General features: G+C 41.5%; 1 protein-coding gene across 1 annotated transcript; it reads right to left on the minus strand.

The window, feature by feature from the left end:
- Positions 1 to 757: 757 nt before the first annotated feature.
- On the minus strand, positions 758 to 11,778 carry LOC148428936 (glycogen phosphorylase, muscle form-like). The gene is made up of 20 exons (XM_088419335.1): positions 11,439 to 11,778; positions 8,945 to 9,046; positions 8,796 to 8,874; positions 8,617 to 8,720; positions 7,967 to 8,098; positions 7,539 to 7,650; positions 7,384 to 7,466; positions 7,027 to 7,170; positions 6,851 to 6,943; positions 6,637 to 6,783; positions 5,536 to 5,699; positions 5,355 to 5,469; positions 4,599 to 4,700; positions 4,378 to 4,525; positions 4,239 to 4,297; positions 3,132 to 3,273; positions 2,843 to 3,050; positions 2,578 to 2,712; positions 2,430 to 2,496; positions 758 to 1,308 (listed from the first exon to the last, which is right to left on the minus strand). The coding sequence occupies exons 1-20, from the start codon at positions 11,679 to 11,681 to the stop codon at positions 1,159 to 1,161; spliced, it is 2,529 nt and encodes an 842-aa protein (XP_088275461.1). The 5' UTR covers positions 11,682 to 11,778; the 3' UTR covers positions 758 to 1,158.
- Positions 11,779 to 11,921: the final 143 nt, after the last annotated feature.

Consider the following 11,921-nt stretch of genomic DNA (forward strand, 5'->3'; position numbering starts at 1 on the left):
TCAACCTACACCCATGTTTTCACCTGGCACTAGAATGCAATAAGCAATCACGTCCACTAGAGGGCAGCCACATCAATATGTTTCAGTCAACGTTCACCCTCTGGAGTCATTCTTCGAGAGGCCATTTACAGCAATGACATCAAACAAAATTTACAAGCCATTGAGTTGCCACCATTAACACATTCAATTCCAAAGACGTATTTTTACGTTTTTATGTTATTTTTTCCCCAGACCTTCTATCCCAGGTACTTTTTTTTTTTTTAGTGTAAGACAATAGGAGGGTGGTACGAAATGAGTAAACCGAGACCTGTTTTCATTTAATATGGTTTGATTCCTTGGAATTTTTATCCCTCAACAATGAATCAATGGTTGTTTTTTTTCTGTCATCCGTACATGGCTAAATAAATCAATAAATAAACACCTTGGATTGTATGCCAAAACTCACAAAAGCTTTGTAAAAATAAGTCTTTGGCACTCAATGAATCACTGCAAAATTAAATGTGGAAATTCTTGCTATCTATCTATCTATTGCTTTGTAAAAAATATGTCTTTGGCAAGAAAGTGAATGAGGTGTGGGCTGTACTGTATTTCATTTTGAACTTATTTTTTATTGTTTAGTTAGTTTGAATGAATGTTTGTAGCCGTTTAGTTAAACTAGCCCTATCATGAAAAGTCTGAATCCAAATCCATTTGAACTGGGCTCATTTCAAACCCACACACTTATGTGACCGCGAAAGATCCCCCACACACGAAGACGTCGACTAGATTTGCCATTTATTGACAAACGTGGACAGACATTGAAAACGACAGCTTCAGTGCGAGACGTGCTAGGAGTTACAGTACAACGGTTTCCCACGCTTGGGTTAAATACACATGACTGCACAGAAAACGGTTATCGCTCCAGTAGTAGGCGCTTTGTTAAGATCTAAAAGCTGCGTGCGGGACAAGGAGACAATGAATGGAAGACTTACAGTAGACTTGCCGTCATCACAGCGGAGAACTTTCGGGAGGAGCGGTTCTAAATGCTTTCAATGAGCGTGGTCCCAGTTGAGATTTCAGGTAGCAAAGGCAAATAATGACTCATTTCTCTCTCAAGGCGGGATGAGAAGTTTTCAAGAGCTGCAACAGTGAGAGGCTACATGGTTTTGGGGTTAGGGTTTAGCGGAGGTCGTCGGGGGCGGCGATCTTCTCCAAACTGGGCTCCATGCCCCAGATCTCCCGGGCGTACTGGGAAATGGTGCGGTCGCTGGAAAATTTACCGGATCCCGCGATGTTCCGGATCACCATCTTGGTCCACTGTTTAGGGTTCTGGAAACACACGTGGGAGTTGATTTGGAAAAAATCAAGCTGTACCATTTTCAAACACTTTTTTTTAACTTATGAGACTAAAATATTGATATTCAAATAAACAGAAATAAATGGTCAGTTTTTGCCATTTCTTTCTTTCTCAGTTGAAAAGAAGAAATGATTATCATATACGGGACGATTAAAACATTTAGGAGGGTTTTTTTTTCTTTTTTTTTTTTTTTTTACACTGTATTACATGAAACCAAAAATAACAACACAGAATAGCTTTTTTTGCCAAGGTTTCCACTGCTGAAAATGTTAAACAAATACAAACTGAAAGTACTACAAACCAGTCAACTTTTTTGCCCGTATTTTTTTTTTTTTGTGGGAGTTAAGGAACCTCAATATACTTATGAGACACCAAAGACAGATTTTTACTTCTCTTATTAATTCTCAGATATTGAATTCCAGGTATTTATATTTTTTTTTTCCTTTTTTTCCCAAATGTTTGGTAAAAAAAAAAAAGTTTGAAAAAAATGGCTGGTATTAAAAAAATATTAAGAACTAAAGCAATCAATTCCTTAAGGTATTTAAGAAGTAAAGTCATTGATTACTTTAAAGGACTAGAGTAATCAATTACGATCATACTTTAGTACCTAATTACTTCAGTCATTTAATTCCTAAATTGATTACTTTCATACTTAATTACCTTAACGTATGGATTACTTTGAAACTTCAAAATCAATCAAAAGTGGATTAGCTTTGAAATTGATTACAACGTTATTGATCACATTGGTCAACGTTATTGATTACATTGGTACTTAAATACCCAAAATAATTGTAGTTATTAATTTTGTACTAGAAATTTTTCGACCTTCATGTTTGAAAAAAATGTAAGTCAATACCTGGGTGAATTTAAAAAAAAAAAAAAAAAAGTTAATTTACGTTTTTGGCACTGAACGAGTTAATGAGTAATTAAAATTCTATTCTGCCGAATATTAGAATCGGCAACAAAATCAAAGTAGTCGGGCCTTAATCAGTACATATTAGCTAATCAATTATCGGGGAAAAATGTCTAAATTAATGCAATAACTACGAGAAGACTCTAGATGCGGGCCGTAAAGTTATCTTGAGTTACAAACCTTGTAGAGGGCGCTCACCCTCTCCTGGCATTTGATATAATCCTCGTAGTCGGCGAACACCTTGAACCTGCAGCACGAAATTTAAAATAAAAAAAATTGTGTGAAATGATCTGGATGAATATCAAATGCGGGGGGAAAAGGCTGGGACCTGTCATGGTGCATCAGCATGTTGACCAGATCCTTGAAGAGGTCCACCTGCTGCGGGCTGAACATGCCCGCTGCGATCTGTGAGACGGCTTGCTTCAACTCGGGGATGCGATTGTAGTACGACATGGCGTCGTAGCTGCAAAAACAAACCAAAAAAAAATTAAATAAAAAATCACGCTGGCTTTCATATCAACAGTGTGGAATAAGAAAAAAAAAAAAAGTCACATATTAGCTGCCATTTATGAAAGTGAATTAAGGCCTCTGACCCGGTTTTGTCCATGGCCTCCACGTCCTTGACCCTCATGCCGAAGATAAAGAGGTTCTCCTCGCCGGCCTCCTCGGCCATCTCCACGTTTGCGCCGTCCATGGTGCCGATGGTGAGGGCGCCGTTGAGCATGAACTTCATGTTGCCGGTGCCCGAGGCCTCCGTGCCGGCTGTGGAGATCTGCTCCGACAGATCCGCCGCCGGGATGACTGCCGATGCCACAAGGAGCCCGACGTTCACGCTTCGGATTGATGCGGTGAAATGGATTAAAAAAATAACAATAATAATACCTTTCTCGGCCAGAGTGACTCGATAGTTCTCCAGGAAGATGACCTTCAGCCGATCTCCCACCACCGGGTCGTTATTGACGACGTTGCCGATGGATGTAATCAGCTGGATGATCAGCTTGGCCGTGTGGTAACCTGGAGCCGCCTGTACGCCAATGGGAAACACTCTTTACTAGAGTCTGACCGATTCATCGACCAATAACATACATTTTTTTTAATCAATCAAAGTAATTGGCTGATTTTTCTAGATTTTTTTCCCACAAATCATTGAGTGACATTTAAACATAACGGCAACCCAAAAACAAACTAAAAACAAGAACAAAAATGGACAAAAAAGGACAAAGGTAATCTAAATCAGCCAAATTGATTAAAAAGGAAATTTAAATAAATATTAGTAGATATTCCTTTTAGTTTTGGGCCCAAATCCATTTTAGCCTGTTTTTGTTAACAAATCATTCCATCCCAAAGACATATTTTTATTTTTTTAAGAATCCAGACATTCAATCCCAGGGACTAATTTATACTTTTTTTTGAATCTCAAGAATTCAACTAAAGAACTAAAAATGGCTGGTACTAAATCGATTCAGCAATACTCTAATATATTAATACTTAAATACTGAAAATAATTACTTACTTTAGGTAATTAAGCACTAAAGTAATCAATTACTTTTTTCTCAAGTGCGAATCAATTACTTTAGTACTTCAACGCCTAAAGAAATGGATTACTTTTAGTACCTAAAGTAAATAACTCCAGGCACTCAAGTAATTTAGTACTTTAGAATCCAAAGTAAACTCTTTAGTACTTCATTACCAAAATAATCCATGATTATTTCATTATTATCAATAGATGTCTAAATTAATCGATTAGTGAAGTAGTTATTTCAGTTAGTGCCAGCTATTTTTAGTCACTCATTTAGCAAAAATATATAAACAATACAATTGTAATAATACAAATACTGTAAGTACCTGGGATTGATTCTCTGGACTCTTAAAAAAAATAAATAAATAAAATGTGCCTTTGGGATCTAATGAGTTAAGCAAAATGTTGACGATTTTATGATGTGCTGGATAAAATGAATGTAGCTTTTTATATACTGTATCTGTAGTCACCTTTCCTCCAATCATAACAGTCCTCGGGGTCCAAGCCTTGTTGGGCTCCTTCCTAATGCCTACAAACAAAACAGGTTTATGACGGTTTTTTTTTTTTTTTTTCCAGGTTTTGTCCGTTGTCATCGGAGGAAGCGCTTACGGTTGTAGAGCGTGATGATGTGCAGGCAGTTGAGCAGCTGCCGCTTGTATTCGTGGATCCTCTTCACCTGCACGTCGAACATGGAGGCGGGGTTGATCTTCACGCCGTAGTGCTCCTCCAGATGGGCGGCAAACTTCATCTTGTTCTCCTGCGGTCGAGGGCTTCGTTCGGGAGACAGTCCGTGGAAACAAGCCGGCCGAGAACTGGAATTCTCATCCCACCTGTTTGACTTTGGCCACGTCTCGGATGAAGGCGTCGTCGTCCACGAACGCCAAGAGACCCTTCAGCTGGTCCAGGTTGCGGATGTAGTCGTCGCCAATTCTCTGCGGAATAAAAGTGTTTCAGAATTCGGAATTTCAGAGGAAAAAAATGTTCAAATGTCAGCCCTTTGTTTTTCTTTTTTCCTGCACATAATGTGTAGGTGGCTCTAAAACCTCATTATCATCAAAATCTGAGATTTTTTTTTTTTTCTAAGGCAATGTTATGTACACATGTGAACTACATTCCTTGTGCTCTCTCCCTCTCTTTATCGATCTCATTCACAAATATACATATATATGTATTTATCAATTCATAAAAATAATTAAAATATTTGTTTATGACTGTATATGTATGTGCAGTGAAATCTTTATATATTTTTTTAAATTACTCACATTTTTAAAAAAGGATTTTCTCTAAAACTTGTAAGAGAATAAAATCTTTATAGTTTTTGTTATTTTTCAAAATGAGCGATTGTGCAACTTTAAAAAAGAAAAATGTGCCGATGATGCTCTGTTTTGCCCAGATAATAGGTTTGTACCCCTTGGTATTTTTTTCAGTCAGCTTTATGATGTGGATGAATGCATTTTGACCCGGATCGTAACTTTGTTTTTAAACCATTTGAACATTACCGTAATAGCTACATTTTTTTTTATAAGGGCATCTGATTGTGGTCTTTTTCCCCAAGCCAAATTTTCAAAAAGTATTTTCGTATGAACCTCTGCGATGACGTCAGCCAGTCCAGGATTGCACATGAGAAGCCAGCGCCTGGGCGTGATCCCGTTGGTCTTGTTCTGGAACTTGTCAGGGTCCATGTCGTAGAAGTCCTTGAAGCTACGAGAGCACAACAGTGACGATCAACGATCAGAGTGAGTCAAAAGGTACGGAGGACGAACTTACACAGTGTTTTTGATGATTTCGGAATGGATGCGGGCCACGCCGTTGACTGCGTGCGAGCCCACGATGCACAGGTGAGCCATGTTGATTTTCTTGACGTCGCCTTCCTCGATGAGAGACATGCGGCGCACGCGCTCGCTGTCGTCGGGGTACAGCTTCGTCACGCGCTGTAAAGTCCGACCGAGAGAATGACATCAAGTCTTGGGGAGGAGGAGCTACAATTTGCATCGCAAGCAAAGTTTTCATTTCATCAAACCTATTGTAATATCATACTGAGACAACCCAGAGATATACCATATAAGAAAATACAAAATTACAAAGAAATCCTCAAGAGTTTTGGAGAAACCTTCTGGGAACTGTTGAGTGAACATTGAATTTTTTTGCAAGGCATGCAGCCAGGTACATTTTGCCTAAAAATGCTACAACATTTGATAAAAAAAAAAAAAAAAAATCATGGTGCCATAAGTTATGCATGATAGTGGCAATGTGAAGGTGTGGGGGTGCTTTGCATCCTCATGACCAGGACAACAAGGAATTCTGCAGTTTCCCAAAAGATTATGAAAGAGAATGGCATGAATTTTGCAGCATCACACCGTTGCGAAACACAGAAGCAAGTCCACCTCATGTCTCAAAAAGAACAAAAATCAAGTTTTTGAATGGCCAAGTCAAAGTCCAGATTCAAATTCTAATGAGATGTTATGGTTTGACCTAAAAACGGACAGTCCATGCTAGAAAACCCTTCAATGTGGCAGGTGAAACTATTCTGCAAATAAGAACGCTCCAAAATTCATTCACAGGGGTGTGAAAGACTCACTCATCACCTATTGTTGCCAATATTTGATTTTAGTGACTGGTGCCAAAGAAAGTGCAACTCGATTTTAGGTTTAGGGGTCAATTACTTTTTCCACATAGGCTCGATAGGTTTGAGTTTTTCCCCCGTTGATAAATAACAGCATTTTGTATACCCTCGGGTTATCTCAGTTGTGATACTAATAATTGATTTGATAGAAAGAAACCTTTGCGAGTGATGAATATGCAAAAACAGAAAACAGGAAGAGGGAAAATACTATTTTTTCCACAGCATTGTACGTCTTTGAGAGTTACCTCCAGGTGCCTCCTGTTGATCTCGTAGACGATCTCCAAGTGACGGGGCAGCAGGTTTTGGAAGAGATCCACAGGCCAGCGCTCCAGTGCCTCGGGCAGCACGGTGTGGTTGGTGTAGGCGCAGGTTCGCACCACAATGTCCCAGGCCTGGTCCACACCACGTATAATAAGCCAGCGGGCTCACATAGTTTCCAAAAGTCCCGCCTTTACAAACCTTCTCCCACGGCAGCTTCTCAATGTCCACCAGGATCCTCATCAGCTCAGGGATCGCCAAAGCAGGATGGGTGTCGTTCAGCTGGATGGCCACCTGCCCAAGACGCAAATGACAAATTAAACTAACACAGTAGTCTTTGAGGTGGTCCCATACAACTCAAAGTTGACGGTACGGACCTTGTCGGGCAGCGCAGATAAATCCAAGCGCACAAACTCAGTGGAGCCAAACTTTGAGGCTTTGAATCGGCGGATGATGTCCTGAAGGGTGGCGGCCACCACAAAGTACTCCTGTTTCAGACGCAGCTCCTTCCCCTCAAAGAACTAAACATGACAAAAGAGTCCTTTTCAATAAGGCCCGACTGATTGGAACTTTTTTTTAGGCCGAAGAAGACCAAGCGAATGAAAATCACAATTAAACGGAAGATTAATTAACTCATTCAATTCCAGAGACATAGTTTTGCGTTTTTTTTGTTTGTTTTAAAGATCAACAGACATTCAATTGGATGTATATGTGTATGTCAGCATTTTACTCACATTGTCATTTGGGTAGAGAACCCTGGAGATGTTCTCCGCCAGGTTCCGATCCAGCACCGCTTGGATGTAGCCGCCGACGTTAACTGAGGACGAAAAAAAAAACAAAAAAACATCAGCGTACCCGATTGTAGGCCGATCGACTAGACGCTACTCACAGTCTTGGAGGTTGAAGTCGCACGGGGCCTTGGCAGACCACAGCCTCATGGTGTTGACTATGTTGTTTCGATAGCCGGGCACTGGGGTGTCATAGGGAAGCGCCAGGACCACCTTGATCGACAAAAACGCGCCTTATGATTAGGCAAAATCCCGTGAATAACACGGAAACATGGATATTACACCCCCTGAAACAGAAACCTTAATTTTTTTTTTTCCTTTGTACTCAAATTTCATGCTGTCCACTATTTGTTTGCTGTCCTTTAGCTCAAGGGCCCAATCAGCAGTCCGCGGCCCGTTAACTCCTTAGATAATAAAGATAAAATTACATTGGGACTTTTTTTTTTCTTACAAGGCAAGAAGATATTCTCCAGGGCTCATTTGAAGGTTTTTTTTAAATTAATCAGGCCCAGGTTTTCGTAGGACTTACCTGCGTGTCGACCCATTTCACGCCGTCGGACCCATGCTCCACCCGTCCGTAGAAGTGAACCGGCCGCATGTACTCGGGCCGGGCCTTCTCCCAGGGATTACCGTAACGGAGCCAGTCGTCGGCTTCCTCCACCTGTGGAAACAGCGTTTTTTTTTGTTTTTAAAAAGCAGTCTTGCCTTTACTCATAAATCGCTAAAACTATTTGCACCCTCCACTCGCCGCTCCAACTCTGAATATAATTATATCTATAAAAGTTGTTTGAGTGTACCTAAAACTCCATCCGTTTTAACGTTAAATAAAAAGAAAAAAAGCAACATTTATCAACTCTCAAGAACCGTTAACTACTTTTTTACAGCCTTTATACAGATTATAGGTTAGTCTAAAACTGAAAAAAAGTGCAACAGGGTGCATGAAATACTTTTTTTTTTAAATTGCAATTACACATGGCAAAAACAAAGCCTTTTCCCTGGGGTTATCCGAGCCCATCGGCATCACCTCGTGCCCCCCCAGGGGGGGCCCGCCCCACTATTTAAGAAGCACTGTCTTCGGGTCTTTAATTCAAAGTAACATTTGCAAACATCTGCTTTTTCTTTGGAAACCAATTGGATACTCGCTTCTGACTTCAATTTCCGCGTAGCAAGTTTTCACACCTGCCGGCCGTCGACGATTTTCTGATTGAAGATGCCAAACTCGTAGCGGATGCCGTAGCCATAAGCAGCCAGGCCCAGGGAGGCCATGGAATCCAGGAAACAAGCTGAGAACAAAAGAAAACAAATTTGCATCCCGTTGAGAAGAAGCTCATGAGCGTGTTAGGACAGCGGGAGCCCACCGGCCAGACGACCCAGGCCGCCGTTGCCAAGGCCCGCGTCTTCCTCGATGTCCTGTAGCTCCTCCATGTCAAGGCCAAGCTGCGAAATGGCACCAAGGGTACAATGGCAACGTTAGCTAGCCAGCTAACGCCGGCCTCCAAGCCCTCACCTGGTATGTAGCCTCGTCGCAAGCGTTCTCCAAGGCTAGGTTGACCATGGTGTTCTGCAGGGTCCGGCCCATGTAGAACTCAAGGGAGAGGTAGTAGACGCGCTGCATGGGGAGTGGAAGACAGAGGCAGGGGTTAGATCGGAGGTGTCCGTACTCGGTCCTTGATGGCCCTTTTGTTACTTTGCATGTTTTTGAAGCTTCCGTCCTCCAACACAGCTGATTCAACTGATCAGAAGCCAGATATCAATCTTAATTACTTGAATCGGGTGTCTTGGAGGACGGAAATATCAAAAACATGCAAGATAGCAGCCAAAGGGACCGAGTTTTGACACCCCTGGGTTAGATGTTATACTTTTTGACTGCCATTGACGTGTACAGCTGTCAGAAATGTGTACATTTTCACTGGGCTGGCCGTAGGGCTGCACAATTAATCGAATCTTAATCGCGATCGCGATATTGGCTGCCACGATTAATTAAGCTGATCCTAGGCGATATTAACATTTGAAAAGTTTTCTATCGTACATGTCACATCAAGCCCTTTGTCATTCTACCACCAGGGGGCTATATTTTCCACATGTTTGCATTACAAAAGCCTATGCTTTACTCACCCTGATTTATTATTTACCAGTGTGAAATGGTGCTGAGTTTCTCACCTGACTCCTAATATATACGGTGCTAGCTGTCAATTGAGACCCATTTTGAAAAATCCGATTGGCAAAAAATTTGAATAAATCCGGTTTGAAATGACCGAAAATGACATTTTGACTGCTAATTAATTCAAATTTGCTTACAAGTAAATAATGTGCTTGGTTCTAAGTGGAAATGGCTGAAAATTATATTTTGACTGCTAATTGATTCAAATGTGCTTAAAAGTAAATAATGTGCTTGGTTCTAAGTGTGCTTCATTTTTTTCATTGGTTTGTACTCAGCAAGGAAGTTAGCTGTGTTGCCCTGTGTGCCAAGTTTTGGGTGAATTTGTTTTAATTATTAGTTACTTCATTTTAGTTTATTATTATTATTTGTACGTAACAAGCCTCGAAGCCTTGTGTATATAAGGCTTGTTTAAAAAAGGTAAATCAATAGACATGCTTGACCAAACATGATGAATAATCATGATTAATAATCATAATTTCAATATGGACCAAAATAATTGTGATTGTTATTATGGCCATAATTGTGCGTCCCTAGCTGGCAGTCAAGGAGATAATACAGAGTTGGATTTTACATCCAGATTGGGGTCTTCGAGGCCTTTATATTCTATAGTGCTTGCACTCATTAGGGTCAGAGAGAAAATATGCAGCTTGTGCTGCAGACGGCGGGGCTAGGCTGACCAAGCAGAGTGCGACAACAACTGTTACGTAAGCGGTTCCCCGTTGATGCTCTCTGCGGGATAAACGGGATTTATTGACTTCATGAGAAAACACTGCTATATATGGATGTGAAAGCACTCACTCTCACACATAGCCTCTCCTTCCTCTTGTTCTCTTGATTTCTACCGCTCTCTCTCTCTCACTCTCTGTCTCTTGCTCTCATGCACACACACACACGTTTGTAAAGTAGACTGGTGTCCAATGACATAAGGCATTTCCTAGCTCCCAACCATAAACTTGACAATCAGACATGATTCCCAACCTGAACCCAATTTAAACCTATACTCTAAATTCAAGTCTTGACCTCTGAACAACCTAAATGTCCTCACTTCTCCAAGATATCCTTACTTTGTCAGTAGAAAACAAAGTGGTTCTAAAAAGAATAGCCGTACAGGAACACAAACAAACATTTATTTATTTATTTATTTATTTATTTTATAGTCAGGACATTCCATTGACATAAAGCATTTCCTTTCCCCTAACCCTAACTATCACAACAGATCACGGATGTCCAAACCCAGTTTTCTAGGGCCACTATCCTGCATAATTTTGATAATTTTGTCCTCCAACATCAAGATCATTATCAGGTTTCACCTCAGTTTACTGATGAGCTGATCATTTGAATCAGGTGGGATGGGAGAAGGAAACTCAAAAATATGCACGGTAACAGGCCGAGTTTAGACACCTCTGGCCTAAACCTAACCATAGGGAACCCTGGTTCACCGAGAGTTGCTATCCTTCATGTTTTTGATGTCTCTCTCTACTAATACACACCTGATTTCAACAATGGGCTCATCAGCAAGCTTTGCAGGGGCCTGATAATGTTCCTGATCAGTTAAATCAGCTGTGTAAGAGAGGTAGATGTCGGAGATCTGCAGGAACAGAGTTGGCTGTCCTCTAATAGCAAATCTTGACCCAAAAAAAAAATTCTGAACTTGAGGGGCCCACCAAATTACAGCAAAAACCAAGGGGGCACGCACACACACATCATTTGGAGGGGGGATTCCGCCCCGTTAATCACCCTCTGCACGCCCCTGACAACCACACACTGCAGCGTCCCCGCCCCCTTCTCATCCGAGCGTACGTGCCGGACTGCGGCACCCAACCGAACCACGTCCGCTTACCTTCGGGTCGGTTTCGTAGTAGTGTTGCTGCGTCCGGATCCAGCGGCCCACCAGGTGGTCGCGGACGGTGTTGGCCAGCGCGAAGTAGTAGTCCCGCTTGGTCGCAACATTGCGGTCCTTCACCAGCGTAAAATGGAGATGTCGGTTGAAATTTAGCTTGAGGTCCGCGACGTTCTCAACGCCGGCTAGCCCCCGAACCGAAATTTGTTTTCTTTTTTCCTGGTCTGTCAAAGGTTTGGACATGGCGAATAGATGGTTCGCGATTGAATTAAGAATTCCGATCCCACCTGTGAAGCGAGCGCGAAGTCGGAAGTCGGCTCCGTGCGGTATTTATACTGCACGTCAAGTTAGCGGAAGCAAATTCGCCTATTTCCGGACAGTGTTTGTCAAAATAAGAGATTTAGACTCTCGACCCGCAGGGTGCGTCACAATCGTTCACGAATTTTGCCGCCACAGTAAATCGGCATTTACAACAGTGCGTCA

This window comes from Hippichthys cyanospilos, chromosome 1, assembly GCF_059441005.1.
Source record: "Hippichthys cyanospilos isolate Australia breed blue-spotted pipefish chromosome 1, RoL_Hcya_1.0, whole genome shotgun sequence".
Classification (NCBI taxonomy): Eukaryota; Metazoa; Chordata; class Actinopteri; order Syngnathiformes; family Syngnathidae; genus Hippichthys; species Hippichthys cyanospilos.

Excerpts from the sequence above, each read along its gene's own strand:
- LOC148428936 (XM_088419335.1), bottom strand. The coding sequence starts at position 11,681 with ATGTCCAAACCTTTGACAGACCAGGAAAAAAGAAAACAAATTTCGGTT. Across the intron at positions 6,784-6,850 it reads AGAAGCTGCCGTGGGAGAAG|GCCTGGGACATTGTGGTGCG; the intron begins GTTTGTAAAGGC and ends GGTGTGGACCAG. Across the intron at positions 4,701-5,354 it reads TGGCTGACGTCATCGCAGAG|AGAATTGGCGACGACTACAT; the intron begins GTTCATACGAAA and ends TTTATTCCGCAG.